Source organism: Phyllostomus hastatus, unplaced genomic scaffold, assembly GCF_019186645.2.
Source record: "Phyllostomus hastatus isolate PE091 unplaced genomic scaffold, TTU_PhHast_1.1 phas_scaffold_387, whole genome shotgun sequence".
NCBI lineage: Eukaryota > Metazoa > Chordata > Mammalia > Chiroptera > Phyllostomidae > Phyllostomus > Phyllostomus hastatus.
Window position 1 is genome coordinate 1,532,928 of NW_025334027.1, and position 17,260 is coordinate 1,550,187.

The window sequence follows — 17,260 nt, forward strand, 5'->3', positions numbered from 1 at the left end:
AAAAACTACGGTACATTTACACAATGGAATTCTACCCAGCAGAAAGAAAGAAGGAGCTCGGACCCTTCACAACAGGCCAGGCAGTAAAAGACAAATGCCATATGATCTCACCTATAAGTGGAACCTAATCAACAAAACAAGCAGCCAAAATATAACCAGGGACATTGAAATAAAGAACAAACTGACAGTAAACAGAGGGGAGGGGAAGGGGAAGGGGAAGGGGTAATGTGGGAAAAAGGGGAAGGGTCATCAAGGAACATGTGTAAAGGACATGGACAAAGCCAAAGGGAGGTAGGATCAAGGGTGGGAGGTGGGGATGGGTGGGGCGGAGGGGAGTGGTGGGGGGAAACGGAGACAACTAAACTTGAACAATAATAAAAAAGACAGAAAGAAAGAAAATCACCCATGTAATCCATCTCTTTCGTGGTATAGGAAAGAAAGCCAACGCCTTGCCTTGACCGATGGAGCCCATTTGTTGGGCGTCATCCCACAAAGCAAAAAGTCACCAGTTTGATTCCCACCTGGGTTGTAGCTCGACATTTCTCTCTTTCTCTCTCTCTCTCTGCCTCTCCCTTCCCCTGTCTCTAAGAATAAATAGATAAAACCTTAAAAAAAAAAGCCCAGATACAGAGAACACAGCAACATGGTGACCCAGTGCCAGTCTCCGTTCTCCCCAGCTCCGAGGCCTGGGGTCACAGGCAGGTCGTAACGTGATGAGCATGGGGATGGCAGAAGCCCTGCCCTGGGGAAGCCCTGGTTTGCTCATCCACTCAGCCATGTTCAGAACACCTCTGCCACGTCATGGGTGGTGCCAGCACAAGCAGCTGCTGGATGGTGACTGTGGGGCTGTCAGAGACTCTCCCCAAAGTCTTCTTCCTTGGTGCTAACCTGCCCTCTTGACCTGTTGGAGGTTCTGCTCTTGGCTGCAGTAGGACATCGGGTTGTGGTGCCCCAACCACCACCCTGAAATGACAATACAGCTCTGCCATGGCTGCCCATGTGCATTGGCAAGCCACTTGCCCCCACTGAGCCCAGGTTCTCCTCTGTCAGCACTGCAATGAGGATTCCATGAAGAAACCCTTTCTGTAGCCACCACATCCAGTGGCCCAGCACCAGTTCAAAGCTAAGGCCACCCTTGCATCTTGCCTACCACCCCCAGCACATTCGCCTCGCCTCCCAAAGAGAACACCTGGAGCCCTAATGCCCTGTGTTCTTGTTGCTCACCACTGCCCAGAGGCATCTCCTGAGGCACACCAGTGGTTCAAGGGAACCAGGCTTGGAAATACGAATACAGCAAAAAAGGGCAGAGCCCACAGGGCCACGTGCTGAATGAACACAGCACCTGCTTCTCAGAACCTTTGTTTTCCTTCCTACCTGGGACATGGGGCCAAGACCACCTGCCCACCTACCTGGGGAGATGACTGTGGAAGTGAGCGGGCCTGTCTGTTTGTCCTGCACCAGGAGCAAGTCGGGAGGATCAGTCACAGAAGAGAAGCTGTTGGGGGAGGGAAGATTCACTCAGAAGGGTTGTGTGGGTGGCTCGGGCCAGTCCTCAGAGCAGTAAGGCCTGAGTCTGTGAGAGGCCCTGGGTGCTGTCCAGGCCAGGTCTACACCCCAGACTGAGAAGCAAAGGGGTCTTTAATGTGACCACAACATTACAGTCTAAATGCAAATGGCCAGGTACCACGTCCATCCAATTCTCGGGAGCCATTGGGGGCTGAGGCAGGAAGGACAGGGAGGAGCCAGATTTAGGTAGGGCACCTAAACACATAGGTGGCCAGGCCAAGAGAAGGGGTGTGCGTATGTGTGTATGTTCTGTAACTTAGGACCTGGCCAATACATCGGCTGAGGCCACGCCCTCACTCTCAGTCCAGTCTGAGTTCTCTGTTCAAGGTCCTGATGATTAGCATGGAGTCTGAGGCCTCAGCCTTTCTGCCAGATTGTACCTGGTTATGGGAGCTGGTGAGGTCAGATGGCCGGGTCAGACAACGCCCTTCATGCCCTTTCTGCCTCCATGGGCCGCCACCCATTCTTTCTGGGGAGGGACTTTCCTCTTACTCTTCCTCCAAGCCCAGCCTGGTCAGGGACACAGACGTGTATCAGACCTGTCCCTGCTCCAAAAGCAGAGATGCCAGGTGGGGCAATGAGGGCTATAGAGTCCCAGGGAGCCCAGGCCAAGCTCAGAAAGTCAGAGAAGGCTTCCTGGAGGGAGAATGGATAAGCTGAGGCCAAAGGACAGGACAAGGTTAGTAGTAGGTGAATGGACAAAACCAGGGGTTGTATGGGGGCCACTAAGCAGCTGGATTATTGTGAACAGAACTCTTAATCCATTGGGGCTTGAGACTCTTCATCTATAAATTGGGTGGTTTAAATAATGTATGGCAAGCACTTAGCATGACACCTAGTAGGTTCTTGATCTGCCATGGGTACTGTTGTTATTTTTGTATCAGGCAAGGTTGGCATCCTAGGCAGAGCGAAGAACACATGTAAAGGCCCAGAGGTCTTTGAGCCAGGGGTACTCTTCAGACTCCTGGAAAAAAACTTGTGAGGGTCCAGGCTGAGCCGTGGGTGGGAAGGTGAGAACTTACCTGAACTTCGGGGCCGCTCCTACTGCACACCCTCAGCTGAGAGAGTCCTGGTGCTACCAACACACCCATTGTGTAGAAGCTGGAAGAGGTGAAGTAACCAGCCACACTTACTCAGCCAAAAAGTGGCAGAGCCTAGAGGGAAACCGAGGTCTCTGAGGGTTCCCACCTGCCACGTGGCATCCAGAGTGAGTCCAGGGAGCACAGAGAATACGTGTGCAGCTTCCACCATGGCAGCCCTGCCCAGCCTCAGCCAAATCCCTGCCTTGCAGTCCTCAGCCCTCTAGGTGCCAAAAAGAGACTTGGATTAAAACTAGTGAGTTGCAGACAAGAGCTTTGCTCTGGACTGGGCACTTCGTGCTCTCAGCTCATTGAAACATCACACTCAGAGGAAATAGGTGCTCAGAGAGGTCAGGGAACTCTGGGAGGTCACACAGCCCAGAAGGGGATTGCATCGTTGGCCATCTTTACAGATGAGGACATGGAAGTGGCACAAGAAGCTGAAGAACTGTTTGACCCCTGAGGTCTTCCAGCCCTAACCAGGTGATCACACTAGCCTTGGAGAGCTGTGAAAAGTTCTCTGGCCTTGCTGTTTCCAAGAAGGTGGTATGGGGACCCACAGCGGCTTCTGGCTTTACCTTTTGTAGAAGCAGGTAGCCCTGGGCACTCCTGGACTAGACCAAAGGGCAGGCTGGACCCCTATGGCAGCCTCATTGTCTTGCTTCCCACCCTTCCTCTAGAACTGGGTTCTACTTGACCCTCCCTCCTTCTGTAAATGCAGAATGTGCCCCCCCCCCGGGAGCAAGGCTGGAAGAGGGTCTTCACACCTGCAACCCTGAGATGGGAGGATAAAGTCAGAGTGCTCGTGGACTCTGGGAACAGAATTTTGCAGGTCAGGACTTTGGGCTCAGCTAGCACCATGCCCAGACTATGAGCTCAAAAGTTCCCATCTGTAGGCACAGGAGCTTTAAATATGTAATGTATGCAAGTGCTTAGCACTACAGGGGGCCTTGGAAGGGTAGGCACATTTGGAATGCAGGCACCTGACACACCCTACCCCATGGGGAGGGCACGCGCCCACCCCCAATTTGGACATACTCTGTTGCAGTTTTCAGATACCTAAACCCATGGTAGGGTCAGGCAGGGTCTGCTTGCTCCCCATCCATGATTTTAACCCATACACGGAGCCCCTTTCTCCAGGCCCAGAGGAGCAGCCTGACTTTCCACCAACTCTTTGGCCTGAAAGGAGCCTGGGAGAGCGCCCGGGTCAGTCACAAAGGACATGGCATACCAGGGAGAGGCCTGGAGCCAGAGAGACCCCTGGGAAATCCTGGGAAGAACACAGGCTGGTTTGAGCAGGGGTGTTGAAAGCCCATCCCCGGTCTAGGCACCTGTAACAGGGGGTGAGGGAACACACCCAGAGGCGGAAGGGGCACGCGGAGACCCCTTGGGGCGCCGGAAGGGGCGCGCGGGACGGTTGGCCGGCTGGGGCGGCAGCCGTTGACGAGCAGAGGCCTGGGCCAGGCGACGTCCCTGGTCGGGCAGCAGCCACCATGACCAAGGACTCGCCCAACTCTTCGGGTGGCGGCCGCGCGACACCCAAGAAGCTGGGCCCAACCCCAACGACGGCGGTGCTGGAGGAGCAGAGGCGGGAGCTGGAGAAGCTGCGGGTCGAGCTGGAGGCTGAGCGAGCGCGCGGGAGGACGGAGCGGCGGCGCTCCGCGGCCCAGGCGCGCCAGCTGCGGGAGGCAGCAGAGAGGGAGCGGCAGCAACTGGTTGACCATCTGCGCTCCAAGTGGGAAGCACAGAGCTGTCGTGAGCTGCGGCAGCTGCAGGAGGAGATGCTGAGGGAGCGCGAGGCCGAGATCCGGCAGCTGCTGCGTTGGAAGGAAGCCGAGATGCGGCAGCTGCAGCAGCTGCTGCACCGCGATCGCGACTGCGTTGTTCGCCAGGCGCGGGAGCTGCAGCGCCAGCTCGCCGCAGAGCTAGTGAACCGCGGCTACTGCGGCCGCGCAGGGGTGCCAGAAGTCGCCGCCGCGCAGTGTCGCTGTCGCCTGCAAGAAGTGCTGGCGCAACTTCGGTGGGAGACCGACGGCGAGCAGGCCTCGCGCATCCACTACCTGCAGGCGGCGCTAGACCTGGAGCGGCAGCTCTTTCTCAAGTACATCCTGAAGCACTTCCGCTGGCACCCGGTTTTGTCCAGTACCCCCGATACACAAGCTGTGCATTCTTCGAAAGAGTCGCACCCCGACACGTCCGGTGACTCTCGCCATCCCCCAAAGTTCGCCTGTCGACTCGAATCCCTTGACAGCCTGAGCACCCGCGTTCCCGTGCGCTCTCGTTCTCTCGACCTGGTACCCGCAGCGTGCACCCACTCCCCTGACAACCTGCTCCGCACGCGCGCAAGCTCCCTCGATTCCTTGGCACCAGCGAGTCCCCGCTTGCTCGACAGCACCAGGAGTCGTCCCAAGGTCCTCGAAACCGAGGAGCAGGACTCCTTCTCACCAGACACTTTCATCCTGGGCTCCCCGAGTCCCCCAGCACACCTGCTGCCACCACCACCACCACCACCATCGGGGCCCAGACGACCTAGCGACCGGCAAGGAGAAGACTCCGGGAACCAGCCTTGCGAGGCCATGACTCTGTCACCGCTGTGCCTGGACTACCACGAGCTTGTGAAGCAGAACTCAGAACTGTCTGAGACGTTGCAGGTGCTGGCGCGCCGCTGCTCTGGCCTGCAGGAAGAGAACATGCAATTGCGGCGCGCAGGCTTTCCAGACAAGGCGGAGGAGAAGGTGAAACGACTCAAGGTGAAGCACGCGGAGCTAACAGGCCTGGCTCGGCGTCTAGAGGACCGGGCCCGCAAGCTGCAAGAAACCAACCTGCGGGCTGTGAGCGCGCCTGTGCCTGGGGAGAGCCGCGCTGGCCTGGAGCTGTGCCAGGCCTTTGCCCTCCAGCGCGCCCGAGACAAGTCGGAGCAGGCGAGCGCGCTGTTGGCCAAGGACAAGCAGATCGAAGAGCTGCAACAGGAGTGTCACTTGCTGCAGACGCAGGTCGCCTCAGGCCTCGGCAGCACCCAGCATCCTAGTGGGGGCGCGGCTAGCGACCAGTGGCTCAAAGTCAGCGACTTGGACCGGCTACAGCGCGAGTCCCAGCGGGAGGTGTTGCGCCTGCAGAAGCAGCTGACGCAGCAGCAGGCCACCGGCTGCGCTCGGAAGGAGTCGGGCTGCCAGAGCGTACCCTGCGAAGAGGCGCGGTGCCAGGTGCAGACTCTGGAGCAGGAGCTCGGCGCGCGGCGGCGCGAGTGCGAGGAGCTGAGAGCAGAGGCGGCGGCGGCACGGCGGCACGGGGAGGAGGCAGAGGCACAGCTGCAGATCGCGCTACGTGAAGGCGCCTGGCTGGCCAAGGAGAACGCGCGGCTGCAGGCCCAAGCCGACTGGCTGAGAAAAGTGGCAGCAAAGAATGACGACGTGCGCGGGCAGCTGGGCCGCGCGTGCCAGGAGCGCGACACCGCCGGCTTGCAGGCGGAACAGCTGCTGCAGCAAGCGGCGCACAGGCAGGACAGGCAGCAGCAGCTGCAGCATGACCTGCGGAAGGCCTCGTGTGATCCCCAGGCTGCCCAGGAGGAGATGGGAGTGCTGCAGTGTCAGTCTTGTCACCATCCCCAGGAGCCCCGGGAGGCCCCCCCAGCCCCAGATTCCCAAGACAGGAATAGCATAAGAACCAAGTTCCAGCCAGGGCCTGAAGACCAAGTGTCTCCACAGCCCAGCAGAGACAAACAGGAGGAGAAGGAAGCCTCTCTGCAAGAGAGCCCAGTTGCCCTCGGAGATCCATCCAGTGTCCCCCAAGTGCCAGACAGAGCCCCAGCCAGCCAGCCTCTGGACTCCATACCCCAGTCCAAGAAAACCAGCTCCCAGTCAAACTCCTCCTCTGAGGTGGAATCCATGTGGGCCACTGTACCATCTTGCCTTTCTCTGGATGTGGACACAGCCAGTGAGGTGGAGGATCTGGATTCTGACAGTGTGTCCTTGACCCTCGAAGTGGAGGACTTAGAGACCGCTGACACCCCCAAGCTCAAGATCTTCCTGGTTCGATATAGCTACAACCCATTTGAGGGACCCAATGAGAACCCTGAGAATGAACTGCCCCTCACGGCTGGGGATTATGTGTATATCTTTGGGGATATGGATGAGGATGGCTTCTATGAAGGGGAGCTTGAGGATGGCCGGCGGGGCCTGGTACCCTCCAACCTGGTGGAGCGGATTCTAGACAGCGATATCCTTGGCTGCCTGACCCCAGAATCCCCTGACCTTGGCCCCACTCAACTCCCAGCTGGACAGGGCAAAGCTTCAAAGGAAGACACTGGTCACAGCTTATTGCCTGAGAAAGCTCAGCAAACTGTGGACACAGAGACATGCCAGATGGTGAGGTCAGGCTCCGAGACAGAAGTGGCTATAGAGATCTCAGATGCCAAGACAGAAGATGGCTGGCTGGGCTCACTGCAGAGTATGGAGAAGCAAGACTTCTCCAAACCCCTTCTAGGGGCCAGAGGGGTCCTTTGTATAGCCCCCAAGCAACTACACCTTCAGAACATTGCAGCCACATCAGCCGAGATCACCTGGGTTGACAGCGGCAGCAGCCACTCACACGTGGTATACCTCAATGACCATAAGCATGCCCTGACCCCAGCGGGTGTGAGTGGCTACATCTTCCACAGTCTGCGTCCCGGCACACGGTACCAGGTGCAGGTGGAAGTGCAACTGCCATGGGACTCACTTCAGGTGCACTGGGAAACCATGTCTTCTACTATCACCTTCGACACGCCCTTGGCAGGACCCCCTGACCCTCCACTGGATGTGCTGGTAGAGCATCACACCTCACCAGGCTTCCTGGTGGTCAGCTGGCTCCCAGTGACTATCCACTCAGCTGGGTCCTCCAATGGGGTGCAGGTTACTGGCTATGCTGTGTATGCTGACGGGCTCAAGGTTGCAGAGATCGCTGATGCCACCGCTGGGAGCACCATGTTGGAATGGTCCCAGCTCCAGCTGCCCCTGATGTGCCAGAAGGTTTCAGTGAGAACCATTTCGCTTTGTGGCGAGTCACTGGATTCAGTGCCGGCTCAGATCCCTGAGGACTGTTTTAACTGTAACAGATTGCCAGAGACCTCTCCCTTTAGCTACACCTGTGGTGACCTGTCCCCCTTTAGAGTCACCTTCCCCATCTGCCCTCAGAGGCTAGCGCTAGCTCCACTGAGTGCCAAGGCCAGTTCCCACATCTCCAGGAGCTGTGGGGAGCCCCTGGCAGAGTTCCTAGAAGCATTTCCTGAAGGACCCCCAAGGAGGTGCTCCCCAGTGCCCAACCTGAGTTCAGAAGGAGAATGTCAGAGTGCAGGGGCTGGCAACCAAACCCAAGGGCCTGCAGAGGCCTGGGAGGTCTGCAGAAAAGACATGATCATTCAGAAGAGTCCCCAGAACCACAAGCTGCCCCTGCCCAGTGGCCAGTCTGAGAGGGAAGAAGACCACTACCAGCCCATGGTCAACAGCCAAAGCCCTGCCCTGGGAGTTGTCCATCTGTCTCCTGAGCGTGGGCCCAGGAAAGAAGCATGCCAGGATAAGCCTGCCCTTGAGAAGGTCCTTGGGCAAAAGCAAGATGCCCAAGTGTTCGATCGATATGGGTCTGACTCCCATGACATTTTGCAGCAGGAAGAGGCAGTGTGCTTTGGTCCATGGGCTACAGGGAGACAAGGACAGAGGAGGGAGCTTAAGACCCAGAGTAGACAAGGTCAGGCTCTGGGGGGCAAGAGAGAGAATCAGCTCCAGGAGCCCAGCTCTGCGCTCGGTCTAGCTCCATCCAGCAAAGTCATTAAGATGTCCAGTGGAGGCCCCCCACTGCCGGGGGAGAGTGAGGACACTCCAGTGAGGATCTTTGTGGCACTCTTTGACTATGACCCCCTGGTGATGTCTGCCAACCCTGAGGCTGCAGAGGAGGAGCTGGCCTTCCGGGAAGGGCAGTTGCTGAGAGTGTGGGGCTCTCAGGACGCCCACGGCTTCTACTGTGGGGAATGCAATGGTCGAGTGGGCAGCATCCCTGGGCACCTGGTGGTTGATGTGGAAGTGGTCATGGAGAGGACTGATGGGAGGTGGCATTTGCCAGTGCAAAGACATCTGTCCTCTGTGGCCCACCTTGATGACTTTGGAGGACTCACCAGCCCCCAGGACTCCTTTCTCCTGCCCCAAGGGAACCCCAGGAGACCCTCACTATGGACCTCAATGACCATGATGGCAGCTATGGACTATGACCCCAAAGATGGGCAGGTGGGGGGAAGGATAAAGGACAAGCTGTCACTGAAGGCTGGGGACCTGGTCACAGTCTACGGGCCAATGGATGACAAGGGATTCTATTATGGGGAGTCAGGAGGCCACAGAGGCTTTGTCCCAGGCCACCTGCTGGATCCTGTGTCCCTCCATGGAGAGTGAGCAAGGCTACCCAATGGGGTAGTGACCTCTGGCCACCCACTCTCCGCCAGAGAAGCAAGCACACAGACCCTTCCACCACCACCCCTCCTGGCCCCCACGAGCACTGATGGCAGTCCTTCAGCGTCCCCTAGCCTCTGAGAGCAGCAGAGCTGACGTCTGAACTCAGCTGTTTCCTAAAGAAAACAGGACAAACATCCCCTAGAGGCTGGTTCGGAGTTGTCATTAACTACGGCAGGTACTTGGCGAAGTGCCTCTGTGTGCTCATTATGCTTTCCTTTAGGAGGTTAACATTATTCGTCCATTGCTATGTATGAAAGTCTCAAGAAAAGCCTGCCTCTTAAAAAAAAAAAAGTGACCAGAATGTTATTTTTCTATCTGATGTTCAACCCTTCATTAAAATGTTGATAGAAAAAAGAAAAGCATATTTTACCAGTGAAAGCACAACCAAGGGAAACAGAGGCTGTTTCTCCTCCCTCTGTTCTGTTCAGGGGGGTGCAGGGGCTGCAAACATGTTTTCCCAGCTAGAGAGGTGGGGGGGCACCTCCTTGATCTTTAAGGGGGCACCACTCAGAGTCCACTGGCAGGGCTGCCAAGGGGCCAGTCAGGGGCCAGTACTTAGAAGCAGGACCCCCAAAGCTCAGCACAGCCAGCCTTTCCCACAAGCACCCCTGCCCAGGGGCTTTGTGTCCCCTTGTGGAGGGTGGGAGTGTCTCCCAGTTGCTTCCCAAGGAAGCTCCCTGGGAGGGCGTGTCCACATTTCCTCCACTTTACAGAAGAGCTGATGAGGCCCAAGGAGGCCCCACAGGCCCCACAGGTCCAGAGCTGCTCCTTCCCATGGTCTTCTGGGGCTCCCCCTCCAGGAGAGTGGGCATGAGGGGTCATCTTCATCTGTCTCTGCGTCTCTTTGTCTCTCTCTCTTTTTTTTTAAACAAATTTTGAACATTTTTTCTAAAGATTTTATTTATTTACTTTTAGAGAGGGGAAGGGAGGGAGAAAGAGAGGGAGAGAAACATCAATGATGTGCAAGAGAAACATGAATTGGTTGCCTCTCGCACAACCCCAACTGGGGACCTGGCCCACAACCCAGGCATGTGCCCTGGCCAGGATTTGAACCAGCGACCATTTGGTTCGCAGGCTGACACTCAATCCACTGAGCCACACCAGCCAGGGCTGCTTCTGTGTGATGTTCCTTTGTTTCTCTAAGTCTAACGACGCTGTCTGAGGAAGGGCACTGCCTTCCCGACTGCAGGAGGACATTCCTGGAAGCATGTCCTGGGCAGGAGCATCGGAGGCGCGGGCAGGCTCTTCGGGGAGTTGGTGAACTGGGTGCAGAGGATTCCGCCACGCGGTTCCTGGGCTGAAGGAGGGAACAGGGAAAGGGCAGGCCCAGGGGCCGCCTCAACCTTTCATACTTACTGCTGCCTTAACCTCAGAGAACACAGGGACCGATGAGACTGTGCTGTGCACGCACACCCTGGCCACTGGTGAACAGAATGTGCGGACTCGGGAAGGAAACACTTTGCCTCGTCCACTGAGGATCATCCCCTCCCAGGCTCACAACCACCCACTTTTTTCTCTTTAAATTTTATTTCTTTATTTTAGAGAGAGGGGAAGGGAGGGATAACAAAAGAGGGGGAGAGAAACATCAGTGTGAGAGAGAAACATTGATCGGTTGCCTCCTGTACGCAACCAGGCGAGGGACTGAACCCACCACCCAGGAATGGGCCCTGCCTGGGAATCAGGCCTTTCACTTTGCGGGATGATGCCCAACCCACTGAGTCACAGGTTTTTATAGTGGAAAAAAAAACAACAACAAACGCCTGTTTTTATAGTGAAAAAGTAGTCTCAGTAGTTGGTCTGGGAAGCAACACAGACCAGCTCACAATGTTTTGAAAAATTGTGATCAAATACACGTAACATAAAATTTACAATCTCAACCGTTTTTGTGTACAATTCAGTCAGTAGTTTACATTGTTGCGCAAGCAATCTCCAGAGCGCTTCTCATCACCTCCTTGGAAACCTGAAACTCCATACCTACTAAACAACAACAACCCCTTCCCCTCCTCCTTGGCCCCTGGTCCCTTCTGATCTATTTTCTGTCTCTGTGAATTTGACTATTCTAGAACTCATGTAAGTGGACCGAATATAGTGAGTGTGTCTTTTTATGTCTGGCTTGTTTCACTGAGCATAATGTCCTCAAATCTCATCCATGTTGTAGCAAGTGTCAGAATTTCATTTCTTTTTGAGGCTGAATAATAGTCCATTGTATGGATGGACCATACTCTGTTCATCCATTCGCCTGTCAGTGGACTTGGGTCACTTCCACTTTTTTGGCCATTGTGAAATAGTGCTGCTGTGAATGTGAGTGTGCAAATATCTCCTCAGCTTTCACAGCTTTTCCAGCTCTCATCTTCCTTTGAGCTCACAACCCAGAATGGAACCTGAGAATGCAGAGCAGTAAGAAAACTGCTCCTGCAGGAGGGGGCAGCTCAGCCCCTCCTGGACAGTGGGTTGGAGGTCTTGGTGCCCATGGGCTAAGGGGTGGAGACAGATACACTACCCACGTGCTGGAAGAGCAACAACAGTTTAGCAATAGAATAGAAACTTTAATCCACGCACTTTCAAAATTAAACACAGCAACTAATTCCATAGGAACCATAAATACAACCCAACAGAAAGCATTCCAGCCACATTCTTCCATCACTTTAACTTAACTTTATATCCTTCCCTGACCATCGGCCAAGATCACTCTCCTTTATTCCAATAGCTGCACATAGTCTGTATGTAGGACTATAAATCGGCACCTCCACACCCCAGTTCGGTTCCCACCCTGCTGTATTTTTCTCTCCATAGAACTCATCCGCACCTGGTATGTTAGCAGTGGTTTTTCTATTGCCTGTGCTCTACCCCCCTAGCCACGCCCTTATCAGAGTGTAAGCCCCATGAAGGAAGTAGCCTCTTTGGCTTGTTCATTGCCCATAAATAGCTGCTGAATGAAGGAAGAAGCAGTTTTTGACTATCCCCTGTGCATGGCCCCTGTGCTGGGTCCAGACACTGGCCTGTGCTGCAGACACTCACACCATGCATAGACCGCTCCATCCACTGGACTAGAATAAGACATGATCCCTGTGCAGCAGAGGAAGGCTTTGCTTACTCTGACCAGGGGCACTGGAACAGGTGAGGAGGAGGGCATCCTAGGCTTCGGGAATAGCAGAAGCAAAGGCCCCGGAGCATGAGAATGAGTGACTGCACATTTGGGAAATTGGGGGAGTAGAGGCACAGGAAGAGAGAAACCAACTGGTGACAGATGCCCATCAGCTGGTAGGGCCCCCTCTTCTGGAAGGGTTTCAAAGTCCTCAAGCGCTTCCTCATGCTGCCACTAGGGGGCAGCCTGGGTACGCTAAGGGTTGCTCTCTAGGGACCAGGTTGCTCTCCACCTGGGCTGAGCCAGAGCAGCCAGGACAGAGCCGGAGCAGCTTGGGCCCACACCTACCTTACTCAGGCCCTGACCCCAGCGTCAAGGTGAGCTGGAAAAGTCCCTTCAGCCCTGCAAGCCTAGGATTCAGGCCCCACCCACCCTGTTCTCTCCTTCCCCTCTTCCTCAAAGTACCCAGGGGAAACTCCACATGGGGACCCCTAGGGAATATTCTCCCAGAGGACCCAGAAGCAGTGTCCCAACAGGAAAGCTTCCCTCTTCATTTTTCTTGAGAATCCACTCCTGCGAATCCTAGTTTCCCTGAAGCCATGGGAAGTCTGAATGAGTGGATAAAGAAGCTCAAGGCCAAGTGAGCTATGGAAGGCAGAGCCATTGGCCTCAGTCTCCTCACCTGTGGAGGGGGTGGGAGGATGTTCTGAGCAGATTCTATGTGCAGAGCACTTGGCCAGAGTCAGGACCCAAAGGAAGGCCAACAAAGCTGGTGAGGGCAAAGGCAGCAGATGTCTGGGGCAGGAGCAGGTGGTTCTTGGTCCAGTGGGCACCCCAAGAGCCCTGAGAAGCCGAAGACTTTGATCATGGGCACGAGGAACCCACATGGGTGTAGTGACGTGGGCAGGCTGGGAAGGAGTAAATGCCTGGTCATAGCCTGCACGGGCCCCTCCCTGGCTGACCAGATGACCTGGAGGCCCAAAGCCTGTCCAGGCCTGCCCAGGAGGAGAAAGGGGGGTGGAAAGCCCAGCTGGTCAGAGGAGCCTGCAGCGTGGTGAGAGGCGGGTGTCCAAGGAGTCTGGAGAATTCTGGAGCAAGAGTCACAGAGCCTTACCTGGCATTGTCCACTTCTGCCCAGGGGCCTCTGCTCAGGGCAGGTCTCAGTTCCCCGCCAGCCCTCCCCCCATCAGAGGAGAGGCTTCAGGCACTTCTCATTGTTTCCTGTTCTCTCCCCCGCACGTTGGATGCGTGTCCCTTCTGTGTTGCACAAACTAGGTCCCTGAGACCCAGTGGCAGGAGCAAAAGTATCTGCCACAGAAGCAGCATGAAGACAGCCGAGTGGCTCCTTTTAGTCCTTCCCATGGGCCTCTGCTGTGGGAACTCCCGCCCCCAGTCTTGCCAGAACCCCCTGGGCCTAGCCCCTCCATCTGTCTCCACCTCTGCCACTGTGCATTTTCAGAACATAAAGTTAACTGATGAATTTCAGAGTCATTACAGGAAATGTGTTCACAAGAACACAAGGAGAAACCACCATAGAAAGCTCGGATTCCACCTTTCGGTCACACCTCCTCTCCCTGTCTCAGTCCCACGGAGGCTGAGTTTGAAGGTTTGGTGGGGGCTTGTGGGAAGTCAGGGTTCCCCCTAAGGTAGAACACACTGGGCAGTCCTGGGCATGTGAAACCAAATGCAGTGCCAGGTAGAGCCGGCTCTAGGAACCCGGGCACAGAGGATTCCTGGGGCCATGGTGGCTTCACTTACGCCCCAGCGGCCCCACAGATCCAGCCAGCTTCTCGGCTCAGTTTTGTTTATCCCTGACTTAGGTGCAGAATGGAGTCTGCAATGGGTCTCTTTGGGGCTGGAATGTCTTATATTTGGAGGTCCCTTCTCTCAAAATCCCTGGCTTCTGATACCTGGCTACAGGTGTGTGCCTGGCTATGCCTTGGACCTTCAGAATAACTCCCTTTAAATCCTTTAGTAACTGACCCCTGACTGATTGTACCCACCTGGCTGAACGTCCAGGACATGGACCCCAGCCTGGGGGACCCCACTGGTCACAGCCCGTTGGTTAGGGTCTTTGGCTAGAAGTTGCCCTTATAGAGGTTGGTCCCTCCTGCTCAGCAGGAGTGGGGTGGGTCTGAATCCTGGACCACCCACTTCCTGGTTGGGCAATCTCAGGGAGCTCTTTGACTCTCAGCCTCAATTTCTTTTTCCCCGATAATGGCCTTTGGCTGCCCTCCTCCTTTGGCCTGCTCACTCCAAGGTATCCTTCAAAAGTGCCCTCCTTTTGGGCCTGGCCGGGTAGCTCAGTTGGTTAGAGTGTCTTCCAAATGTGCCAAGGTTATGGGTTCAATTTCTGGTCAGGTGTCAGGGCACATACAAGGAGCAACTAATGAATGCATGAATAAATGGAACAACAAATTGATGTTTCTCTGTATCTCTCTCCCTCCCTTAAGCAAAATTGATAAATAAAAGTGCTCTTCCTGTCTTGGGCAGCCTTCCCCATTCCAATCTGCCCTTTCTGGATTTAGCTGCCCCTCCCATGTGCGGGGACAAGCCCCAGGCATAATCCCTGGGCCCTGGAATTACTCACTTATTGCATTGCCTCCCCCAGCGTACTGTGTCTTACTCCCATGGTACCCTCAATGCAGGTATCTGGACTTGGTGTAGACCGTGCATGGAGCAGGCGCTGAGGTTCGTGCCCCAGCACATTTGTTCCTAACTTAGGAAAGGCACCAAATGGCTTGTGACCAAGATCCCAGAAAGGGTTGGCCTGGAGCTCTTGGTGGCTGCATTTCCCACCGAGAGCTGACCTTTGCAGGGCCTCAGCATGTGTCTTAGCTCACGTACTGCCCAGGGCAACCCGACCCAGATGGTGTAACTCTTTCCCCCTTGCACAGATGGAGAAACTCAGGCTTAGAAAGGGGAGGTCATTCAAGGTCTTTCAGCCAAGTTGGTGGCAGAGCTGGGTTGGAACACAGGGGTGTCCCTTTGCCCCCCACCCTTATCTGAAGGATCCCTGCCTTAGCCGGGAGGCAGGGCCTGGGCCTAGGGAGGAGGCCCGAGGGAGGGAGAGTCAGGAATTCAAATCCGGAGAGCTGGTAGGGGGAGGGTGGGAGGTTTGGGAGTGGCCAGCAATGAGGGCTTGGGCAACTGGGTGCTCTGCGGGAGATTCACTGGGCGGAGCGGGAGAGTGGGGCCGGCACAGCCCTGCTGAGTCAGAGATGTGTCAGGGGTCAGGGTCTCCCAGGGAGGCGTCTGAAAGGTGGCCCTGGACTGAAGCCAGTGAAAGGACCCCAGCATGGTGGACTAGGGGGTTGAATTGGGTGCTGAGGCCCCACCCCAGGACCCTGGGGTTTTAAGGAGAAAGAGACATCAGAAAGGACAGGGGGGGTCACATTTTCCAGAAAAAGGGAGTGGTCAGCCTCCACAAGGTCAGGCAAGATAAGGGCCGATGGGCTCAGCCTCCCTCGTGACTGTTGCCAGAGGCTTCTGTCTCAGCCCAGGGGCTTCCTGGTGTCCTGGCCACGTGGGAGCCGGCGCCCTCCCCCACTGCCACAGGAAGCCCCACTGGGCTTGGGTGGTGGGGGAAGGCTCCAGGAAGAAAACTGGAAAACTAAAATTTGGAAAATACAAGGGTGCACAGGGGCCACTCCCACCCTCTGACTGCAGGAGTGGAGCCTCCAGAGGTTTCCATGCCCCAGGACTCTGTCCGCCAAATGGAAATGAGGAGGGGTCTGAAGATAAGGCTATCAGCCCCATTTAGCAGGTGGGAAAACTAAGACTGATAGAGCTTAGTTCTGGGGCAGCTGGCTGGTTAGCGGCACAGCCAGGATCTAGATCCAGGGGCCTCTCCATGGCTTCCCTCAGAAACACAGGCCCACCCATCTCCACCCTGGCCATCTCAGAGCCACTGCTGGACACCCCCTTCATCCACCCATTTCTGGGGGCCAGGTGCTATGCAGGCGCAGGGGCAACAACAGCACCCTGCAGACAGACCCCAGAATAGGCTCTGCCAGTCTAATAATGGTGGGGGCCACCAGGAAACCAAAGGGGAGTGGAGGGCTGATCAGGAGCAGGAGGCAGAGGGCCTGGGGGAGTTTTCAAGTGTGTAGGAGGCAGGCAAAGCTTCCTGAGAAAGGGAGGCCTTGCTAAGATTTCTTTCCTTTTTTTTTTTTTTTAATTTATTGATTTTCAGAGAGAGATAAGAAGGGAATGAGAGAGAGAACTAGGGCGCCCTGACTGGGGATCAAACCCATAGACTTGATATATTGCAATGATGCTCTAACCAATTGAGCTGTCTGGCCTGGGCCTTTTTTCTTTATTTCATAAATTGTTTTTCTAAAAAACACCAAAAACAATACAAAGACATAACAACTTCAACAATAAAAGAATGGTCGAGTGTGCAGAGTCCTTCCTCGCCTCTACTCCATGCCCCCACTTCCTGTCTCGGCTTTTTATAGGGATCTATAAGCAGACGCAGGAATGGAAACAGATGTAATTTCTAAACACCATAAATGAATTACATTGTTCATAATGTTCTGCATCTTGCTTCTTCCATTTAACAGAACATCTTGGCTGAATTAACAGTAAATCAGTTCACACCCTTCTTCACCTGTCTACCTGGAGACAGTGCTTCCACCTTCAGCCGGGTTCCCTGAGGTCTTTCCTGGGGTTACTGGTGGACGGGGCTTCCCCCCATGGCTCCAGTGCTGACCTGGGCTGACAGTGCTCCCCCATCCCCTTGGTTCTCATCACACCCCATGGTCCCACGTGCATGGCACCTGCCCTGTTTTCTCTGGGTGCCTCAAAAGCCCTAACTCCCTTCAGGAACAAGCTTACACATGCTGCTCCCCTGCCTGGCCTCATTTTGCCTTGCCCTTGAGTTTGGCCTTCGGGCCTCACCTGCAGATTTGTGCATGCACCAAATCACCATTGACCATGTAGGTGCCCAGCCTGGTCCCAGACACTGGTGGCTGCAGCAGTGAGCAGTGGATGATCCTGGCTTTCACAGAGCTCATGTTCTAGTGAGGGTGAGATGGTGAGCAAGGAAGCAG

General features: G+C 55.4%; 1 protein-coding gene across 1 annotated transcript; it reads left to right on the forward strand.

The window, feature by feature from the left end:
- Nucleotides 1–4,138: 4,138 nt before the first annotated feature.
- On the forward strand, nucleotides 4,139–9,061 carry LOC123806613 (RIMS-binding protein 3B-like). The gene has a single exon (XM_045819843.1). It carries the CDS (start codon nucleotides 4,139–4,141, stop codon nucleotides 9,059–9,061), a length of 4,923 nt encoding a protein of 1,640 aa, XP_045675799.1.
- The last annotated feature ends 8,199 nt before the right edge of the window (nucleotides 9,062–17,260 follow it).

What these genes read in the sequence shown, in the direction of transcription:
- LOC123806613 (XM_045819843.1), top strand. Translation starts at nt 4,139, where the DNA reads ATGACCAAGGACTCGCCCAACTCTTCGGGTGGCGGCCGCGCGACACCC.